A 20,866-nucleotide genomic window follows, 5' to 3' on the forward strand; every position below is an offset into this window, starting at 1 on the left:
TAGGGCTGCTCTATGTTCAGAGTTTGGACTTGTTACAGCACTGTAACAGTCACATGAATCAGACAGGGAGGAACAAACGCTGACATTTTACTTAGATTTGATGGGCTGATGAGGCTTCATGAAACAGTGTCCCCACTTTCGGTGCTCTGTAGGTGGCACTCGTGGTTTGAAAAATACTGAGGTTTCTTTGAAATGATATGAAGATTTTAGAGCAGACAGTGCCATCTAGTGGTCTCAGAAATTGAGATGCTGTTTCATGAAGCCTCATAGAACCATCACTTAGATCATTATTATTCTGACATTGTTTTCCATATAAATACAGGGTTCCTCAGCAGGTTGACTGGACTCTTCATCAGAGAAAGGATGAGCAGGATAAGGTCAAAGTTGAATGGATATTTCTAGGTATCAAGGGAAGGCCGTGGCTGTTGCTTGGTACCTAGTCGAAATCTTAGCGTCCTATTTATCTTCCTAGTGATGTGTTTGTGTTATTAAATGACTTAAGGTGTTTGTTAACTTCAAAAAGGGTTTTAAGTTAAGCAGCTTCAGGGCCACATGTGGCCCCCCAGCCAGACATTGCCCTCTCCCACTGTGTTACAATACCTGACTCAGCAGCCATTTTAAGTTTTACAAAATGCCAGGAATGAGACATGAGCCGGCGCATGACCAACAACACAAAACATTACTCACCAGGAGGCAGTTTGTCTGAGAAAAGAATTTTACAATCTGGTCTCGCGCTCTTGCTGGAGGTGGTTGGAACCTCCCGCCATAACTACCATACCCACTTCACTAAAAATGTGGAGTGACACAGGCTCTGATTCGCTGCATAAATAGTAAACACATGGGAAAACTATTAAAACAGAGCATGGTGGTCTCATGCCTCTTTGAAAAAAATGTATCTTTATCATATAAGTCTTTATCTAACTAAGTCTAAATATTTCGGAGGGGCTGCTGTTACAGATTTATTTCCCCCAAATATTTAGAAATAAATAAAGAACAGAAAATAGGTTAACTACTGGACATTTGTCGACACGTATTGTTGTAAATGAGGTTTGTTTCGATGACTTCACAAGGTATGTTTATTTACCAAACACATGGTTTCATCTTGCTGCTCTTAGAAACGTATTTATAGATGGCTCTGGATTTGATATATTTCCGTGCATTGCACAGGCCGCTTGGAGTCTAGCTGCATGCAGTAGACAGCATGCGTGAAAATGAAAACACGTCGAACGAGTCTTTACTGTAATGATTCTCGTGTTAAACTCATTGAAATATTCACGATTAAGGATAGTAAAATGAGCATTAATGTGTCCTGAGGAAAGACACAGCTCACTAACAGCTACTTTGTACTGTAAAGAAATGAAATGGATTCAGTTTATTAATGTTGACGTCATTCCAGCACTAAGCTAATAGAGGGAAGCTAATGCTGATGGGATGAGTTGACCTTTTATTTGGCTTAAAAGAAGACATACACAAGCAAATATCAACATTTTTCATTGAAAATAAGGAGAAATTTCTGTTTGAAGTCAGGGAGGACAATAGTTCGACAGGCAGCTGTGGGAGGAGTTAAATAACTTCATTTCTCAGACAACCTTCATCTGAAAATGACTGCTCACCTAACGTAATAAGGGGAAACAGGGAGAACAAAACTCACATTTCAAGGAGGAACTACTACGGTTTAACTACTTTATATAGAGACACAGAACCTGTGTGCATGTGATTTTTGTTTCTACAGTAAACAACCTCTGAACCTCACTGACTGACCAACCAAACCTGACACTTCCTGTATTCCATCAAGTGTTTTTTTGTTTTTTTTAACTCCATCATTAATGCCTTCTCACACACCTTGCTCTCCTCACAAAATGTAGTGGTGGAAAAAGGTTTTCGGACACCTATTCAATCTACTCCGTTCTGGTACTCTTAAATATTAATTTGATGATTTAATGGTTTCACACATTCGCCGTTATTTGTTGACTTTGTGTTGACAAATAGCGACTGTCAAGATAGATAAACAAAAATATAAATTGTGTCCGCATAATGCAGCCACTTTTTTAAACACAGAGAAGTTATTTTTCACAAATAATTAATGATATTTAAGAGTGTGTACAATTCAACAGATGTCCGAAAATAAATATTCACCACTGTCATCTCCGTTAGGTGTCACACATTTGTGCATGTAATTTAAGCTCAGTAGTGAGACAGGAATCTCAGATCTTCAGCAGAGTACGCGTAGTCGATGTCAGGATAGAGCATGTAGCCGGTGAAGACGTTGTACTGCAGTTCCCCACACAGTTCTCTTCCTGAGACCAGCATCACATAGACCTGGTCACCCTTCTGCAGGTGCAGCGTCAGCGTCTGAAAGGAAACCAGACACATTTATCATTTGTTATTCTTGATGGAGGAAGAGTGAATTACCTGAGAGCCGCTGTCTTGTTTATCATCTCGGTTGTTCTCCTTCACGATGACCATCGCCTCATTGTTCTTCATGAGCACCACCTAAAACAGAATCCGTGATAAACACTGTGCATTTGCAGTTGCAACAAAAAAGAAATGTGTTACTTTGTGGATAAGGATGCTTTCTGATCGTGAGTAGACTGAGTAAGAGAAGGCGTACACTCCGCTCTGAAGGGCCGTGTAGATCCCTGGAGGAGGTGGTGGAACATGAGCTGTGCTGCTGAAGACTGAGTTACCAAGTGTGTTTTATACCCAAAGAGGGGTTGTATCCACTGTTCTCGTTGATGGAGATGATTGAATATGGGATGGGCACGTTTGTGGTAAAGCGGCCAAAGCATTTTGTGCGTGAGTCAGCAATACTTGGGTCCAATGAGGCTTTGAAGGCATACTTCAGACCGCCTAGGAAAATACTCAGTTAGTTTCTGCGAAGCAGACAGAGAGCGCTGTTGGACTAGAATCATCTTCACCTTCAAGGGCCCGCATGTTAGCATTTAGAGTCCTGACCTGCCCGTATAAGGTAACCATCCTATGCCAGGAGTCCTCCTCGATCTCAAACATTTCCTTGGCGGCGCAGCAGCATCCACGCGGCCGACCAAAGGCACAGTCACATTTCCAGTCGCCACATGGCAGCTCCTGCTTCAGAGTGCCTGAGGCCAAAGGGTGAAAGTCACTGATTGTCACCTGTGAAACTTCTGAAAATGTCCTCACAAATCACTTACGTGCCGCTTCTTTCAGATCTACGAGCGTCTGTGCCGTTGAGCTGCCACAGAGGTACAGCATCCCCACCAGGACGAGGGCTGGTGCTACATTCATCTACGGAACAGGTCAGGCATGGATTGTGAGATCATTTGGAAAAAATAAACAAATTAAATAGTTAGCATTAGAATATATAATGGCACTAAACAAGTAGTTTAGTAGAGTTCAACAGTTCAAATAATATCACAAAGAAAATATATATAAATTCTACCAAAAATCCTGCACGAATTAAGTGTAATAACACCTCCATACACTGAAAATCTTCTTTCTGTATATTAAAAAAACATTTATATACACCCAACATATGTAAAAGTTTGAAGAATTTAAAACAAAACATCACCTCAAAACAACAAACTTACTTTTGCTCTTCTTTCCTCCTTCTTTCTTTAACACTAAGTCAAGTTGTTAGGGTGTCAAACACACTTTTGAAGCTCTTTAAACCTTCTCATTGGTCAGCATTGAAGCCCGCCCCAAATTCATCGACAACACAAACACGCCCCTGCAGACACTGAACACTGAAGGATGGGTCTCTGTCACCTTTTGGAGCCCCATTGTTGTCAGACAATCACACTGAAGAGAGTGTCTGGTTACACTGCTGAATGACCACATGGACATGGTGATATGGTCAACAATGTTGTCAAAGCCAGGTGTGCTTAGCCCCTCTGGACAAAAAAAAAAAGTTGATGATGATGGATGTTATCGAAACATCAACCAAGACCCAGTTCGAACAAAATTAGCCTGATTCTCAGGCTGAAGTGGAGGGAGGGTGGAAGTAAGCAGATATTGTCCCGCTCCTGGGTGGATCCGTCTTTGTTGTGCTCGTGATAATGTGATATTTGTCTGGCCGGAGGGAATCGATCCCCTGTTTTTCTGGGAATTGTTTCACTTTCCGAATGAAGCCAACCCTTCATGGATTTGGGAACATGTCTTTCACACCTTGATAGGTCCTTTTTTTGATCCCCTATAAAACCTGTCTGGGTGATACGAAAGCTCATCTCATGCTCTCAAGAAAACTTCCTGCAAAGATGCAAATGCTGACAAAACCTGTCACGTTAGAACACAAGTGCAAACGTTGATTTAAAAATATTGTATGCAGTGACACATGTCGACCAAAAAAAGCCCCACTTAGTCTGTGAAATTCTCTCAAGCTCCCCCCATCCATACTTTGAACGCCTTTCACAAACACAAGAAACAACTGTGGTGGACCCTCAAATATAAGTTAAAACTCCTCTGCTTTCCCCAGCCTCTCACCCTCAAAACAAATGGCTAACCTTAACCACGACTCTGAAACCAACTTAAACCTTATTGTAATGACCCAGAAATGGTTCCCTAAATGGCCCCCAAAAGGCATAAGGTCCCCACAAGTAAGATTAAACTGGTACACACACAGCAACCTCACTTGAAAACCTCTCATATCAACAAGTGAAAACCTACACAGTTTAGGTTACAAATGCAACACAACTAAGAGTAAATCCCTCTCCTCATCTTTTCACTCATATCTGTGAAAACATCCCATCGTTCTCACCTGTTCTTTTGACCCACATTTGCCAGAGTGTTTGCACTGCTTTGAAAGTAGAGAGATCATTGGATCTCAGCAGCCCTCAGGTTTCCTCTGAGACCATCATCACCATTGTCCGCTAAGCCACTGCATCCACCTGATTGTATAACTGCAGTCCCCTGTCAGCTGACCCCGTTGGTTCAGAAAAGTGTATCAGGTGTTTTCACGCCTGCTTTTCAAAACTGATCCTCACCGACGGCGACTTGACAGAGATGTGACTGTCCCCATGGCCTGAGATGTTACTGATGACGAACAAAAACACAATGCATTTGCGAAGTGAGCCATCAAACAAAGATGATTCTGGCCCCTTATAAAGTCATAAACATAAATTGAGAATTTCACGGCTCAATCCTTGTTGGTTATTTATGTATCACATGTTTTTGTAATAAATAAAATACATTTTAGTTATTCTATACCCTACCCTATATTATTATTATTTCTTTTTTTTTTTTTTTACAAAATTCCTTTTTGAAGCTGTTGTGATTCCTTTTACGTCATCCATTTATTCATGTTGTTCTTGTTAAAAAATAAAAATAAAAAACAGATTTGCCACCATTTTTATTATGTTGTTTATAGAGTTACATTTCATTTTTTTCGTTTTCAACCGCACAGCAAAACAGGACAGGATTCATCTGCTTCAGTTCAAACTAAAGTACAATGATGTCAAAAGGTCACTTCAAATAAAAAATAAAGCTTAGCAGTTCTTCATTTCGTCAAGATCAGTGTGACGGTAGTTTGCACAAAAGCGAGTCAGTAATCTGCAGTTAGCAGGAAAGCAGTGAAACTGTTGTAGTTGCTGTGGTCACATATCATGCATCCTTTAGAAATGCGGACGTCCACCCGGTCCCCCGCCTGCAGGTGCATCAGCAGAGAAAAACTGGCATTGTCTTCGCTGTCGGTACTGTGTTGGTCAGTGGAGCTGGCCATCACTTTCTCATTCACTCGCAGATGAGCGCAGGTCTTGTACGAACCGAGGACACCAGTGTCACTGAAGACGGTGATGGCCATGCTGTACACGCCCGAGTAGAGCACTGTAAAGATGCCGGTTTGTGAGTCGTAGGCGTCCCCTAGGTTCAGCAAGGGGCGTTGGTAGCGGATGGTTTGGTCGCTGGAGACGGGGCCGATGCACTTAAAAGCATTATCATTGAATATTACAAAGGTGAAGGCCGTGCGATGGGCTGGAGGATGGAAAGACCTGTTTTACTTTACACTTTATCAGAAGTGTGTTGTGGGGAAAAAAAAAGTTTCAGGTCACTTACAAACAAATTTAGTGATGTCCCGCTGCGCTTGAGCATACTGAGCCTCCAGCGTGGACAGCTTCTCATGCAAGAGTGTCTTCAGGTGGTTGACTCGCTTGAGCATCACGCAGCAGACACACACCGGTCCACTTTCATTTACCGTGCACCCTGAAAACAAACAGTTAGGTTTCGATGAGTCAGATCAATCTGCACGGAATTTGCAAAGTTCTTACATGTTTCTTCTCCCGTCTGATCCTCTGAGTCTGATATATTGAAAGCTTTGACCTCCAGCAGACATAGAAAGAGGATGAAGGCTGAAATGAAAATTGGATTAAATGTGGAGTTGGAGTCTTAATGCCATGTCTGAAATCTCACCGCGCATCCTGTTCTCACAGCTGACCACCTCGGGTGACTGTTGAAGACAAACTCAGTATAACCGTTTTATTCCTCCCTTTTTATTTGCCCCTCCTGCTTCAATCCCCACCCATCATCATCATCGTCATCATCATCATCATCATCACATCGCCTTGATCTTTGCATTGTTGTTAATTTTGATTTGCAAGAAACTTCACATCCAAGCCTTCTTCATTCAATTCGTTGTGTTATGACCATCAAGTTTTATTATCATAATGATTCATCTGAATAGTTTATGTAATTTTAATGTTATATAAATAATGCGTTATTCAATTATGATTCATTATTCACACTCTTTCCTGTCTGAATACTTACATTTACTTACTAATATTGAAATGTTTTTCTTTCTCTTGAATGTATTCTCTCTTCCTTATTTTATTTTTTGCTTTGCTATTACGTATTTCTTCATTACTATTCATTTTAATTGAATAGTAGTAGTAGTACCCTTATTCCAACCACCTTTACCAACCACTTGTGAATTTTGAGCAATGATTTTATTTGTTACTTTATTTTTGTTGTATTGTGCGCTGCTCACTTTTGAAGAGATCTTTTTATGAGAAGTAAGTGTGCGAAACATTTCATCCATCATCATTTCATTCATTTTTAAAAACAATAACCCAAAGATCACAAGGCATTTGTTTTTATTCACTCATCTATTGCCTTTATTGAGTACATACCACACTGTTTACACATGATTTCAAAGCTACAAAAGTAGTGGTGAAAGGTGCAAACATTAGTAAGTCTTTAACAGTGAGAACAGCAAATATATTTCTTTGCAGATGATCGAGAGACAGAAAGAAGATATGAAGAAAAATCTTGAAATTCTCCACGGTCTAACCTTCCATGGAAACATAGAGTAGGAAGCCAGTGAACGTGTTCAAATGCTTCTTGTCATCGCAGATGGCACATCCTGCCTTGAGCCTGACCTCCACCACGTCTCCTTCGTTCAGCTCCACCACCAGAGCCGTCATGGCCGTGTCTGATCCGTCGTTCTCGTTTATCTCTGTCACCGTCTCCACATCTTCACCGTTCACCTGAACGCCGACGCACGCCGTGTTGTGACTGGACGACAGTTTGTGGATGGTGATGGCGAAGTTGTAGACACCAGAGCGACCAGCGCGGAATTTCCCCGTGTCCATATCGTAGACGTCCTGATTGATGAAGATGTGTTTGTATAGAATGGTTTCGTCTTGGTCGAAAAGACCCAAGCAGCTCAGGACTTCGTCGTTGTTCAGTGAGACAGAGAAGGCACTGCGGCTGTCTGGGAAAATGATGGAAATATTTGGAGCCAATGTTCATATTTTGTCACTTGTGGGTACAGTCTTACTGATCATCTTGTCGATGCGCATCCTTGCTGACTGCATGGTTAAGTCCAGGTCATGAATACTGGTATTATAGACCCGCTCCATCCTCTCCAGCTGGGTCTCCATCAGGCAGCAGCTACACATCTGCTCACTGGTAACACACTCTGAACAGGAACGACAAAGAGGATTATAGCGAGTCACTTCCAAAGAAAACTTTCCTTTAGAGTGTGCCACCTTGGGGAAGAGGAGGTTGTGGTTCTTCTATATGAGTTAGGACAGACCAGACACTTGCAATCTTTTCTGCTGGTGGATATCCAGAAGTAGCCCGGAGGAACCATAGTAAAAACACAGCTGAAAAGAGAAAGAGCCTGGATTGAAGTGAGAAAAATTGTTGCCCTCCTCACCTGTATACATTTTTAACTATCATCGTCATTATTATTGTTATTATTATTATTATTCTTACCTTTCATGATGCCCGTAGTGTTGAGTTCAACTCAAGAAGTCTGCTTCTGTTCAAGTTCTTGATATCTCTTCGACTCTTCTGGCTCCTCCCATTTTAGTGGCTCATTTTTATTTCCCCCTTTTAATCCCAGCGCCTCCTCCATTCTCTGAATCTTTTATACATCAACAAAGGTTTTCGCGGCACACACCCAGAAGAGATTTGTAGTTGATGCCACCCAAGGATCATATAGCTGCAGACCAACTGCACTTGGTGTTAAGTTTGGTTGGAAAACATTGGAGACACATGATCATGATTTTAATGTCTGAGATTTCACTGTAGACAAACCTTTGTTGAGGTACCTGAAATGAACTCTGATACTTACAGTAACATCAAGAACCCGACCGTCACTTTTGTCATGGAAGACGATGCCGAACTTGGAAGCTAGGGGCTGCCATATCCACGTACAACTTGAACACTGGAATGACGGTTAAAGAATCACAATCATATTTATTGCCATGGTCAGTGGGGATCCCACCAACTAGGAAAGTCCTTTGGAAAACGTGCAGTCAAAAACACAATAATAGTAATAATCAAAATAAAATAAAATAAAATAACCCGCAAACAACAAGGACTGATCAAAAATGCATCAATCTGACGGCCGAGGGGAAGAAGCTGTTCCTGTGAAGGGAGATTCTGGTCTGGATTGACCGTGACCTCCCGCCAGAGGGAAGAGGAACAAACAGTCCATGTCCAGGGTGAGAAGGGCCGGCTCTGATCCAACCTGTACGTCTCTGGGTCCTGGAGACATACAGGTCATAAAGAGGTGGCAGTCTGCAACCGATCACTTCTCAGTTCAATGCTCTTGTCCCTGGAGGTGGCGCTGCTGCACCAGACGGTGATAGAGGAGGTGCAGATGGACTCAATGATGGCCGTGTAGAACTCCACCAGCGACTTCGTTGGCAGGCGTAGTTTTCGTAGCTGCCTCAAGAAGAACAATCTCTGCTGTGCCTTCCTGATGAGGGACCTTATGGTCAGCTCCCATTTGAGGTCCTCGGTGATGGTGGTTCCCTGGAAGCAAAAGGAGTCCACAATGGGAATGGGCGAACCAGCCAACATGAGAGGGGATGGAGGAGCTGTGATTCTCCTGAAGTCCATGATCATCTCCAGTCTTCTGGGCGTTCAGCTCCAGGTTGTTGCGGCTGCACCAAGACACCAGCCGCTCCACCTCCCTCCTGTGACTCATCTCCATCTGAGATGAGTCCAATAACGGTGGTGTCATTCGCAATCTTGATCAGCTTCACGGACTGGTGGCTGGCGGTGCAGCAGTTGGTGTGCAGGGAGAAGAACCATGGAGAGAGAACACGGCCCTGAGGAGACCCTTTGGCAAACTGCATTGAGTCCAGGAGGGGAGCAGTGATAGATTCTAGGTGGGATAGAACCAGGCGCTCAAAGGACTTTATGACCACAGACGTCGATGCCACCGGTCTGTAGTCATTCAGTCCAGTGATCCTAGCTTTTTTTGGAATAGGAATGATAGTGGAGGATTTAAAACAGGCAGGAACATGACAGGACAACAAGGATGCATTGAAGATGTCCTTGAACACTGGAGCAAGCTCAGTGGCACAATGCTTCAGAATAGTGGTGGAAACTCTGTCCGGACCCACAGCCTTCCGACAGTTCAGCTTCCTGAACTGAGTGAGCACGTCCTGCTCCAGGATGTCAAGAGAAGGAGGGGGAGGGGCGGCTCATCAGTGACTTGGTTCGTCTTCGTTGTGTCACTAAGAGACAGCATAGTCCTTTGCTGTAAAGTGGAACGGGGGCTGGAGAGACCACAGAGGTGTTGAGGCAAAATGGCTGCTCGAAGCGACAGTAAAAGTTGTTCAAGTCCTGTGTAAGAGTGAGGTTATTCAGGCACGTGGCCTGTAGTTTGTGACCACCTTGAGCCCTCTCCACACTCCAGCCGAGTCATTGGCTGTGACCTTTTAGGACCCATAGAAACAATATGATTATTTATTAGTATTGGTATTTATCAGATTATGCTTAGTTCAAGTGTGAGGGTAGGAAGAGGCACAAGGTCCACAAAAATGGATGATGCCGCACGTTCCCACAACCCATCCTTTGCAAACTGGTAGTGACTCCCAGATTGCTGTTCTAGTTTAAACACTTCAAAACGAAACTGACAGATAATCTTGGTAAGACGTTTCAGATGCGAAAGAGGTGAGTTTGCTGGACCCCCGGTCTTCAGGAAAGCCATAAATATGTCCCTCACCATCAGAATCGAAAATCTTCATCAGGAAACAATAGTATCATATCTTTGAAAATATCCCACTGAAGCAGAAAGACAAGTCCGCTATAGTAACTCCGTGTTTGTTCACAGTTGTGAGACAAGGACTGAGACAGTAAAGGCAATGGTGGTATTGTGGTGAGTGGTGTTGTGGTGAAATGATACAAATCTTTCTCTTCTTCTTTTGCCTGGTACTTCCAAGGGGTAGATGGAGACCACTTATACATAACCTCCATTGGCGAACGTTATTATTGGGGATTCTCCAATCGGGATTTTTGCTGCCGAACACCGATATCGATCAGCCAAAGTGCTGATCGCCACCGATCACCGACCACATGGATTGACACTGAATTTGTACTCAAGATGATGAGACCTTCTATGTTCATGACATGAAATAATGAACCATTAAGTCATTCTAATTCAGACATGTTTTATATACCTCTTCAAGGAGGAAAAAATAGGAAAACCTTGCAGTATGCAGCAACTATTTTGTCAGAAGGACAACTGAAATGCATTCAATGTGAGACGTCGCTGTTTGGTGAAGCTGCTAGTAGTGTGTCTCAGAAAGAGAGAGGGAGAGCACCCATCGGAAGCAGCTGTCTTCCACCTCTGCGTCTATGTAGGTTTCCACTACGCTTGCAAAAGTTTCAGATTCAGGTGGCTAATGAACGCGACCCAAAACAGCAGAGGATTCATTCGATTTCATCTTTAAAGGACACCTGAGAAAGGCTGGTCATCCGGCTCTGCGTAATTAATGATTTCTTGGGCAATTTACTTACTCCGAATGTCGCGCTTCGACCAGCTGGTGTTGCTAAGCGTGAGCTGTGCTGAGGAACCAGCGTTCTCACTTTCATGAGCCAGGAAAACTCTCCGTGCTACCTCAAGTGCTGGAGCTTTAAATTGCGTGTTTAATTTGTGGCGTTGATGCCTTTGAACAAGTTTCCCTGCAGAGCATTTTCCCGTGCATGAGCTGCCGGATGCCAACTTTACATGACAGACTGAATCACGTGACCGGATTTTGTGATCTGCAATTACAAGATCACACTGAGATCGGCCGATCATTATCGGCAGCCGATCGATCGGAGCATCCCAAGTTATTAATGACTACATTAACAACAACAACAACAACAATAAAGTTTATTAATGGGCACAATGTTTGGGTTTTTTTTTTTTCACAAAATTTGTAGTTACTTTAGCACATTAGAGATTTTTAAAAGTCACAGACACTGACTGTAAATGCAGTCGATTTTCAATCTATAAAATAAAGAAAAAGAAAAAAAAACAAAGAATAGCCAAGCAACCACATGATTTCAGATTTGATTCATTTTATTTCAGTTCTACTTCATATTTAGTTAAATTCCAGACTCAGGAAATGCTAGTGGGTAAGGAACAATAGTGTGTGAGAAGCGAGGTGACAAAGATATTCAACATGAACATTAAAAGTCTGTCACTTAGTCAGAGAAAAGAGGGATAAATAGAGAGCATGTGAGACAGTTAGTCTGTGGAATAGAGCAGGAAGCCAGTGAAGGTGTTGTAGTGGCTGACATCATCACAGAGGAAGCAGCCGATTGGCAGATTGACAGACACTTTGTCTCCGGCGTGGAGGTGGATGGCCATCACAATGGTGGCGCTGTCCTCTTGATCTTGCATGTTTCTCTCGCTGGGACCTGCCACCACTCGGCCGTTGACCTGCAAGGAGCCGCAGGCCGCCAGGGTGTTTCCAGGAGCGCCCGCGTCACTGTAGACGGTAAGGGCAAGGCTGTAGACCCCAGAGCGAGGAACGGTGAAGATCCCAGTGGTTACGTCGTATCCCTGTCCGAGGTTGATGAAAACATGCTGGTACTTGATCAGCACGTCGTCCCGGAATGGCCCGAAACAAGTCAAGTCCTTGCTGTTGGTCAACGCCACCGAGAAGGCACTACGAGCCGCTGGAGGTGCAGAACAGAAAGAGCACAGATAGTTGGAAATCGTTGTTTGATGCTGAGAAAGCTGGATCTCGACTCACATCGAATGTTATTGAGGATATTTTTAGTTTTCTCCAGCTCTGCTTCCACCTCACTGATGCTCATGTTAAAGAACGTCTTCATCCGTTGAATCTGCTGCTGCATCACACAGCAACCACAGGACTGCGAGTCTGTAATGCAAACTGAACACACACCATTGAAGTCAGTCTCTGCTAGAACAGTTTGTCACTACTAATATCACCCAATATTAACAAGGAAAAGGTCATTTTGAAGACAACTCTGGGCCTCCAGAAGAGCAGCGTCAGCAGAAAAGCTTAGTTTACTCAGTAAAGAGTGAAATAATAGTATATGGACAGGATTTAAAATCATTTGCATTTTACAACCCCGATGAAACTCTTACTGCTTTCTGAGCCCGGTTCAGGATTCTCTTGCTCCACTGCCCTCCACTTGTACGGACCCCCCTGGGCGACCACAGCATGCAGGAGGCACAGCAGCACAAAAGCTGGGAAAACCATTTTAAAATGATACAAAGATTCAGCAGCAAAAAACTAAACAATCTTGAACGAACCGATCGACTCTCACCTCTCATGATGACAATTGATCAGCTTCAGTTCTTGAAACTTTCAAAGGGTCAAGAGTCTGAGCTATATATACACATCCACCACCATGTCTATTCTCCATCAGCCCACTGTCTCCACCCTTTTTCAGCCGCCAGCTGAACTATATGTTTCTCCATCATTAGGAGGGGGTCGTTTCACTTATTGTGTAGAGGTTGCGGGTTAAATTTCACCAAACCTCTCAGGGAAGTTTGTCACACTGACACACTTAAATCTTTGCTTTTGTCTATTAGATAGAGTGTCATGTTGTCTGAAGCAATGCATGACCCAGCTATTGCCTTTTCATGGTGTTTATAAAAATCATTATTTTTTTAAGGTTGCAAATTCATGTTAAATATCGAATTCTGTTTTTCTCCCACCATTCAGTTACAAAAATAAATATATAAAAATCTATATTATTTTGTATGTTCTTAATTTCCCTGGTGAAATGCTGTCAAACAAGCACAAATAAATAAAATAAATAATTAATCCATTTTTATTAATTAATTAATTAATTTATTTTTTGTGTTATTGAGTTGTTGCGGCTGTAATTTTGAATGCGACAATTCTTATTTTAGTCCTTTTGTTGAATGATCAATTCTCTCACACGCAAAGAGAAGCTTTGCATCCAAATGAAATTTTAAATGTTTGTATTTATCAAGTTGTATTCGGTAATTTTTTTTACAAACATTTTACTTAGAATGGTTACAAGGTGTCGTGTGCGTTCTGCACCTGTTGTTCTCCTCATAACCTGCAATGTAGGTCATGTCTGTGAAACTGTCGCTGTGACTTGTTTGCTACACGTAGGGAGAGTTTTTGCCCCCTGGCTGCAAACAAAGGTAAACTGACTGTTGTTGGCCCTCTGAAGTCCGTCGGCGTGGCAAGAGTTCATGAGTAGTGTCCCGTGAACGCGCTCAGTCCTGATGACGTCATTAAAATCATTGACAAATAAATTGGGTAGAATGTTTAAACTCTGAAAGACAAGCGTAATCATGCCCTTCTGAATAAATAAAAAAAATTTTATTCCTTGATTTAAAATTTTAGATTTATATTTTTTCCTATTACATGATCTCAATATGCATGTCATTGTCATTTAAAATTCAAAATTATTTAAGATACTGACTGAACTTCACCTTAAACAAATTACAAATTACAAAAAAATATTACAAATTGTACGAGCTAATATCAACTGAACAATAGTGCACCTACAATAGCAATTTACTTTTTTTAGTTTAATTGCTTTTGTATTTTTTTATGTACATTTCAACAACACTAAAAAGGCTAAAACCTTAGCTTTCCCATAGAATGAAAATCTGTTCAGTCTACTGTGTTTTGCTAAAAGATTTTACAGTAATATTGTATATATGGCTTATATAAACTTGTTTATCAAGTTATAATTCCACGTTTGGTCTTTTTTACTAATTAAATGAGATTCAAAATAGATATGAGAACATATGAATTGAGTGAATTTTAAACAACATTGCTGAATGTAAGTCCAAGCAGATTGTAAATAATACATAACAGAGATAGCAAGAAAGCAGGAGTCTGTCGAGCACCAAGTGCAAGATCTGCGTTTACTTTATTAAGTTTTATTACTTTGAATCCAGATTGCTTTAAAGGGGACATACTTTTCGAGTGAGAAGAAAAAACAAAAAAACATTGTCAACTTCAGTGTCAATCCAACTGGCACACAGTCACTGTAGCACCCACACCGGCCGAGAAGCGGAAGCCTGGGTATAGTGGGCCAGTGAACTCGGTCTGGTGCCGGTGGATGAGGTCAGCTTGGTTATTGGTGATTCTGTAAAAGGCCAGAACTCCTGTGTGCTGGTCTAAGTAGACGCCGATCTTTTTGGATTTGGGCAAACCGAGCAGTTTTTCCTCAGAGTTGTGCCAGAAAGAGAAACCGGTACCGGACCAGTACAGGCTCCAGGACTTAGGGTTGTGGCCCAAGCGGCTTTTGTCATCAGATGTTTTTCGATCCATGTCCTTGTAGGCCACCCCGACAGTGACCTGCGTGCGTGACAGGAGTAGAGCAATGCAAAAAATAAATAAACTTTTTTTTTTAATTATAATTATCGTGCTACCTTCTGGCCGGTCCACTCCACTTCCCAGTAGTACGGACTACCTCCAAGTGGCTCTCTGCAAAGAACCTGTCTCCAAAAATGGAAGCGTTCCGGATGGTCCGTTGGGTGCACGTTCTCAGCTCGCATCGTCGCCTTGCGATCCCCGTCTGAGAGCAGCAGGTGGCGATACGCAGTGTTGGGGTCCATGCTGGGCTCGAAGCGGTCTGAAGGCAGAGAGTCGCACTCAGAAACGTTTAATGTCACAACACTGTGTGTGGCACTCACACTTGAGCAATTCCCCCCTTGTCTTTGGTTCTGGGTTTAGGTGGTCCACTCTAGCAGGGGGCGGGGCTACAAGACAAATACATACATGAGGGATGTATTGGGAAAGTGAGTCCTTCATAAAGCAGTTCATGAAGTACCGTGAGGTGGTGGTAGTGGGGCAGGAGGCGCTGAAGCTTGATGTGGAAAAGACAGTCACTTTAACACAAGCAAACTGAAGCGTGACTCTTAAAATCATGATTTACCAAGGGAATGTGCCGGTTGTAATGGCGAAGGCTTGAGTGAATCTGTTTGACCTGAGGAAGAAATGTCCACATTTAACATTGTCACTCGGCGGTTCTGTTTTATGAGTGCTTACTTAGGGGTCTGGGTGGCGGCTGTGGTGGAGGGTTATGCATCTCATAAACAACTGTTGAGTGAAGTGAGAACATGAACAATGTTTGTTTTAACTTGTTTACAGTGTTTGATTCGACCTGTGTTCTTCCTGTTGGGCTGGAGTCCATTGACAGCTCCGGCTGGGGTCGACGCCGCAGCATTGCTCAGTGTGGGAGCAACAGCAGCATCCTCATTTACTGTAGAACATAAGGTAAGTTTTAGAATTGGGAGGGAGAGTGGAAATTCTTTACTGTCATAGACAGACGCTGAAGTTGTTTGGATGTGTTCTTCAGCTTTTTGTAGCTTTAAAAATGTATATTTTGGAGAAGGATAGAAACAGCTTTTATTTTCCCTTGTTTTGCTGTTGGCACTGGCTCTGTAACTTTAATTTCCTGATAATAGGATTGACAAAGTTATCTTTTTTTGTAAATGTGCCAATTTAAGATAGCACTTTTCCGATTCCTATTAAACTCTAAATGAACTCATTCTTCTGTACATACATCAGTAGTTTTTCGAATTGTATTTGACGAGTAATACTTATTGCTTTTGTCAATATATTAGGAAACACTGCGCCGTTAGTCGCTGCAAATGGCCACCGTTGCAGTATCAGAGACTCGAAATACATACGTATAGTTGTGATCTTGGTCAAAGTGGTTTTCCAGATTTCCCCGACAGACTCCTGGAGTTCTTTCAACGCAGCTCGCAGTGACTCCTGCACCGTCTGTTCTTTAGTGAAGATCGACTCTCCTGCTGCGTCAGACTGACTCTGTGGCTCCATCATGTGGAAATTCTTGACAACAAATCATTTGGTTAGCACAAAAAGGTTTGTTTTAAAGTCTAAAAAAAGCAACTTCAATCATATATTTCAGCTTTATTTATTTTTATTCAAGCCCCTAGCCTTTATTACTTCATTTTTTCCTCCTTGAAATATAGTTTTCCTCATGAGAAATCACTTTTTGTTAAAATAAATCACGATACAGTGTATAGTATTTCCTCTATGTAGCGTAACTATCTGTTTAATGGTGAGTTTCTGTTTGCCAAGTCCCAGGTTCTCATGCAGCCCACTGGCTAAATGAACTTCCCTTTGGCGATGCATGTGAGCAACGAAAGCTGACTGCAGATCACTACCTTTAAGAAGCAGACGTCATCCTGCATCCCCGCCAGTCGGTTCAGCTCCTCGTTCTTCCAGCGGAGCTGCACCACCTTCTGCTGCAGTCTGTGGATCTGACTCTCAATCTGGCTTCCAAAAGCCACCTCATGGCTGTTGAGCAGTTCGTTCACCTTGGCCCCGAGGTCATCCATGTTGTTTGTAAGATCAGTGAATAGGTCGTGCTTCTCTCTCTGCAGGCCTTGAAATGAAGCCTTTTCAAGAACAAATCAAGATGAGTTCCACAGCATCACAAGCTTCTGAAAAGTCGAGAAGAGTCTTTCACCTGGTACTGTCGAGCAACATGTGGCAGCTCTGCAAGTTCCCTCTCAGTCTCCTGGGCTTTCCTCTGAGCCTCCATCAAAGTTTGCAAAAGTTCTTTCTGAAAATGTGGATGAACACATAGGAAATTGTGTTTTTGGACTGTCTTTAGAAATGAGAGGCAAGTACCAGTTTAAGATTTAAAGATTTAAACAGACTTTTTAAGGTCACCACCATGGCCAAATGGCCGCCACTCCACAAGCAAAGAGCATGTTTGTCAGAAGGCGTACCTGTTTCTCTTTCCTCTCGTCCTCAGGCGTAAGCACACTGTGGCCCTGGTGCCCATCTTGGCGACATTCCTCACACACACACTCTCTGTCATCCCGGCAGAACAAATCCAGGGGTCGGTCGTGTTTCGGGCACGGTCTGGGGGCCACCGACGGAAGCTGCGGGTACACACTTCCCTGTTGTGTACCTGGCAACACCTCCAGGTACGTCGGCATGGAAGGCAGGGTGGAAGAGCCGCCGGCGTAGTTTAACTTGAGGCTGTTTGACCTGAGCTTCTCCATGGCCTCCACCAGGACGGTGCTCTTAGCCAGCGACGGCCGGGGGTTAAACACCTGTCGGCACTGCGGGCAGCTACACTGGCCTTCACCTCCTCCATTGTCCCAGTGGTGCTGGATACAAGCGAGGCAGTACGAGTGTCCACATGGTAGAGTCGCAGGGTCCTTCATCGTCTCCAGACACACCGAGCAGACAAAGGTCTCCTCTTCTGACCAGGCTGACGCCATGACGCTGCTGCAAACAAGGCCGAGGAGCTCAAACACAAATCTCAGTCTGATAAGGAAGGACAGAGAGGCTTGTTCAGATTTGAAATGCCAAACTACTTGAATCACATGCTGCTAAAACTGGAATGGTTGCGGGTGCGGCCGGTCAAACAGGTTGCTGGGAGTTTCTCCCTTATGACATCAGGGGGAAAAAGATATTAAAACAACACTCACTTAAAGTTCTCTTAAAATGCAAGTAAGCACGAGAAAACGGAGAGGCTTTTTTACGGTTTAAATCAGGTCACATTCACTTTGTTTTGAAACCTCAGTGTCCCAGGAAGAAAAACTCGTTTTTCTGACAGACAAGAAACGGCACTCTCTTTTTCAGGCCTTGCGGACAGAGCTTGGCAACGTTCCATACTAGATGTGTCGACACTAGTCAGACCTGATATTCGGTATATTTACAGAGATTTTAAAAGTTGACATCATGCATATCTTGCTAAGCTGAAACCATACTAATCCAAAGTGAACGTATTGCTCAGGTGGCGAGCCTGTACGTTTTAAATACTTATAAGGCAGGACTGAGGCGAGCTTGTTTTTATAAACGGAACTGCCGCTGATGACGTAGCGCACTATTTTGACTACAGCCCTGGAAGTGTCCTGCTGCTCCTAGCCGGCTAGCTGTGCGGCAGGCTAACTGCTTCAAAATGTGAGTTATGTACGGTCTTGATTTAAAATAACCATGAAATACAATAACCCTGACTCCTACAGACGGCGTGTCTGTTGCTAATACCGGGGTGACGACATTATTTAATAGTCTGGAGACCGATTTAAACTCCACTATGCGTGTTGCAATTGAAGCACCGAGTTAGCATATAAGCAAAAAAGTGACCGGCAATGATTCGATCACTTCACAGAATGTCTGGTTAGTTTATATATGCTGATTCGAATAACCATATTCCCGGAGAAAACGACGTTAGGACCAGCTGAAAGGCCCATTCGCTGAACTGTAGTGACTGGATGTTTGTTGTGGTTCCTACTTCCTTGTAACTTGAATGTTTTAACTCTAAGATCCCGTGCCAACGATTTGCTTAATGTCATAATAGAGTCATTATACTCGAGCTTTACCTCATAACATGTTCATCATGTAAGAGATTAGAGAGCTCCACCCTTACATTCATTTGTGCAACACCACAGACTGCTGTTCTGAGCCACGTTCAAATCACAATCCTTTTTTTCTATTAACAGGATGTTTGGGTGTCATCGGATTCAGTGGTGTTACACAAGGCAGCTGCTGCTTCCAACAGGATGTTTAAAAGACTCGAAGCACCGGACACATTTGGGAATCAAAGATGGGACAGCGACGATGTCGTCTTTGCGAGAAGCATCCAGCGACTTCTCACCGGAAGAAAGTGCGTACCAAGACAAGACAGCAAAGCCGACACTGGTGTCTAGTTTTTGGAAAAGCACATTTGCCGAAAATGTCAACCAAGTGAAGCCTTATCGGAGCCGTGTATCCAATGTGAAGTGCCTGCAGCCTCCCAAACCCGATTTGGATGGATGTAAACAATTGTGTGGTTTAGTTAACAAAGCTGGGTGGATGTGTTTTAATGTCCCACCAAACTGTTGCACAACTTTTCAGCAAGCCAGATGTGTTCATCAGGCCGCCCCTCATCTGAACAATACGTGGAGCGACACTCTCTCTCTGGAGAATGAAAACAGGTGTAGACTGTTGCTGGAGCCCAACCTCAAACTGTATGAGAAAAGCAGTCAGGGGAAACTGGCCTCCATACTGGTCACTCTCTGCTGTGTTGGGGGGGAGCCAGCCTTTCTCTTCACCCTCAGATCCAGCCAGCTGAAGGGCCGGCACAAGGGCGACGTCAGGTCAGTGCGGGTTCATTCTTTTTTCTCAAAGGAAGTTTTCTGAGACAATTCATGTTCATTGTCTCTGCAGTTTTGCGGGAGGAAAGTCGGACCCTGCTGACAAAGATGTTGTGGCCACTGCAGTGAGGGAGGCTAGGGAGGAGATTGGTGTCACTGTTACGACTGATCAGGTTTGGGGCGTCCTGAAGCCCCTTACAGACAAGGTGAGTGAGACTGCATTGTGTATCGGGAGAGTACTGAGTCCATCCTTCTCCGTCTTCACTGACTTCTCATCCTTCATCTCCTCCTTTGATCAGGCGGGGACAAAGGTTGCTCCTGTCCTCGCGTACATTGGTCCTATTGAGAAGTTGTGCTTCAAGCCAAACCCAGGGGAGGTAAGATCATAAAAATAATACTCCAGCCGTCTGTTACGACTGAGTTCCATATCGTAATTTAACCAACACCAACTGACTGTGCTTCAGGTAGAGGAGATCTTCACTTTGTCCCTGTCCCACCTGTGCCACCCTCGGAACCGTGGTTACACACACTTCCGCATGGGTGACAAGTACAGCCACACACTCCCAGTGTTTCGCAATGGAAAGCACAAAGTTTGGGGCCTTACAGCAGTCGCTCTGAGCCAGACATTGAAAATGATCACCCCTTCGTAGCAACAAGGTCAAGTTACACACACGACTTGCTCATATTTGATTTCATTTAAAAGCTTGACTATTTATTCATCTGCGGTTAATTATTCTTTATTCCCTATTATGTGAACTTTATTTTTAAAAAGCGTGATGATGGATATTTATACAATCATTTTCTCAGACTGTCAACCATCCATGCTGGTGTGATGACTGATGTCAGCGTTGATTTACTGAATGTTTATATGTATGAAGGAGATGATTTGCTGAACAAAGTATCATTGTCCATTAAAATTGAAAATTATTTATCAGTTAATACTGTGGACTATTCATGCTTCATGAAAGGGTCGTTTTTTGGAAACACAAAATAATGTTGTAGAAGTGCATTCTATTTACAAATATTTTGCCCATGTATTTATTTAAATAATATGTATTGCCTTTTAATTTTTGCATTTTAGTT

At 43.1% G+C, this 20,866-nt stretch overlaps 5 protein-coding genes across 10 annotated transcripts; 1 reads left to right on the forward strand and 4 right to left on the reverse strand.

The window, feature by feature from the left end:
- Positions 1-1,602: 1,602 nt before the first annotated feature.
- cbln18 (cerebellin 18) lies at positions 1,603-2,991 on the reverse strand. The gene is made up of 5 exons (XM_053873580.1): positions 2,919-2,991; positions 2,704-2,850; positions 2,557-2,639; positions 2,413-2,493; positions 1,603-2,352 (listed from the first exon to the last, which is right to left on the reverse strand). The coding sequence occupies exons 1-5, from the start codon at positions 2,974-2,976 to the stop codon at positions 2,185-2,187; spliced, it is 537 nt and encodes a 178-aa protein (XP_053729555.1). The 5' UTR covers positions 2,977-2,991; the 3' UTR covers positions 1,603-2,184.
- A 2,444-nt stretch (positions 2,992-5,435) lies between these two features.
- LOC128764173 (uncharacterized) lies at positions 5,436-6,405 on the reverse strand. Its single transcript, XM_053873692.1, has 4 exons — positions 6,379-6,405; positions 6,237-6,317; positions 6,025-6,171; positions 5,436-5,943 (listed from the first exon to the last, which is right to left on the reverse strand). The coding sequence occupies exons 1-4, from the start codon at positions 6,383-6,385 to the stop codon at positions 5,516-5,518; spliced, it is 663 nt and encodes a 220-aa protein (XP_053729667.1). The 5' UTR covers positions 6,386-6,405; the 3' UTR covers positions 5,436-5,515.
- A 5,536-nt stretch (positions 6,406-11,941) lies between these two features.
- Positions 11,942-13,000, reverse strand: LOC128763419 (complement C1q-like protein 2). The gene is made up of 4 exons (XM_053872200.1): positions 12,994-13,000; positions 12,812-12,913; positions 12,453-12,593; positions 11,942-12,375 (listed from the first exon to the last, which is right to left on the reverse strand). Exons 1-4 carry the CDS (start codon positions 12,998-13,000, stop codon positions 11,942-11,944), a joined length of 684 nt encoding a protein of 227 aa, XP_053728175.1.
- A 1,567-nt stretch (positions 13,001-14,567) lies between these two features.
- Positions 14,568-18,284, reverse strand: ftr86 (finTRIM family, member 86). Of its 2 annotated transcripts, none has more exons than XM_053873643.1 (12): positions 18,137-18,284; positions 17,426-17,933; positions 17,161-17,256; positions 16,856-17,089; positions 16,355-16,517; positions 15,826-15,924; positions 15,711-15,761; positions 15,598-15,648; positions 15,493-15,528; positions 15,356-15,421; positions 15,092-15,294; positions 14,568-15,017 (listed from the first exon to the last, which is right to left on the reverse strand). In XM_053873643.1, the coding sequence occupies exons 2-12, from the start codon at positions 17,924-17,926 to the stop codon at positions 14,682-14,684; spliced, it is 1,836 nt and encodes a 611-aa protein (XP_053729618.1). In that variant the 5' UTR covers positions 17,927-17,933; positions 18,137-18,284; the 3' UTR covers positions 14,568-14,681. The 2 variants fall into 2 exon arrangements, with proteins under 2 accessions (XP_053729618.1, XP_053729617.1); XM_053873642.1 differs by having other exon boundaries at positions 17,426-17,972.
- On the forward strand, positions 15,875-20,812 carry nudt8 (nudix (nucleoside diphosphate linked moiety X)-type motif 8). Of its 5 annotated transcripts, none has more exons than XM_053873649.1 (7): positions 15,875-17,626; positions 17,717-17,897; positions 19,151-19,314; positions 19,545-19,786; positions 19,857-19,989; positions 20,083-20,160; positions 20,248-20,812. In XM_053873649.1, exons 3-7 carry the CDS (start codon positions 19,255-19,257, stop codon positions 20,431-20,433), a joined length of 699 nt encoding a protein of 232 aa, XP_053729624.1. In that variant the 5' UTR covers positions 15,875-17,626; positions 17,717-17,897; positions 19,151-19,254; the 3' UTR covers positions 20,434-20,812. The 5 variants fall into 5 exon arrangements, with proteins under 5 accessions (XP_053729624.1, XP_053729623.1, XP_053729621.1 ...); XM_053873648.1 differs by having other exon boundaries at positions 17,717-17,847; XM_053873646.1 differs by having other exon boundaries at positions 15,876-17,626; positions 17,717-18,611.
- The last annotated feature ends 54 nt before the right edge of the window (positions 20,813-20,866 follow it).

The sequence above is a fragment of the Synchiropus splendidus genome, chromosome 8 (genome assembly GCF_027744825.2).
Source record: "Synchiropus splendidus isolate RoL2022-P1 chromosome 8, RoL_Sspl_1.0, whole genome shotgun sequence".
Classification (NCBI taxonomy): Eukaryota; Metazoa; Chordata; class Actinopteri; order Syngnathiformes; family Callionymidae; genus Synchiropus; species Synchiropus splendidus.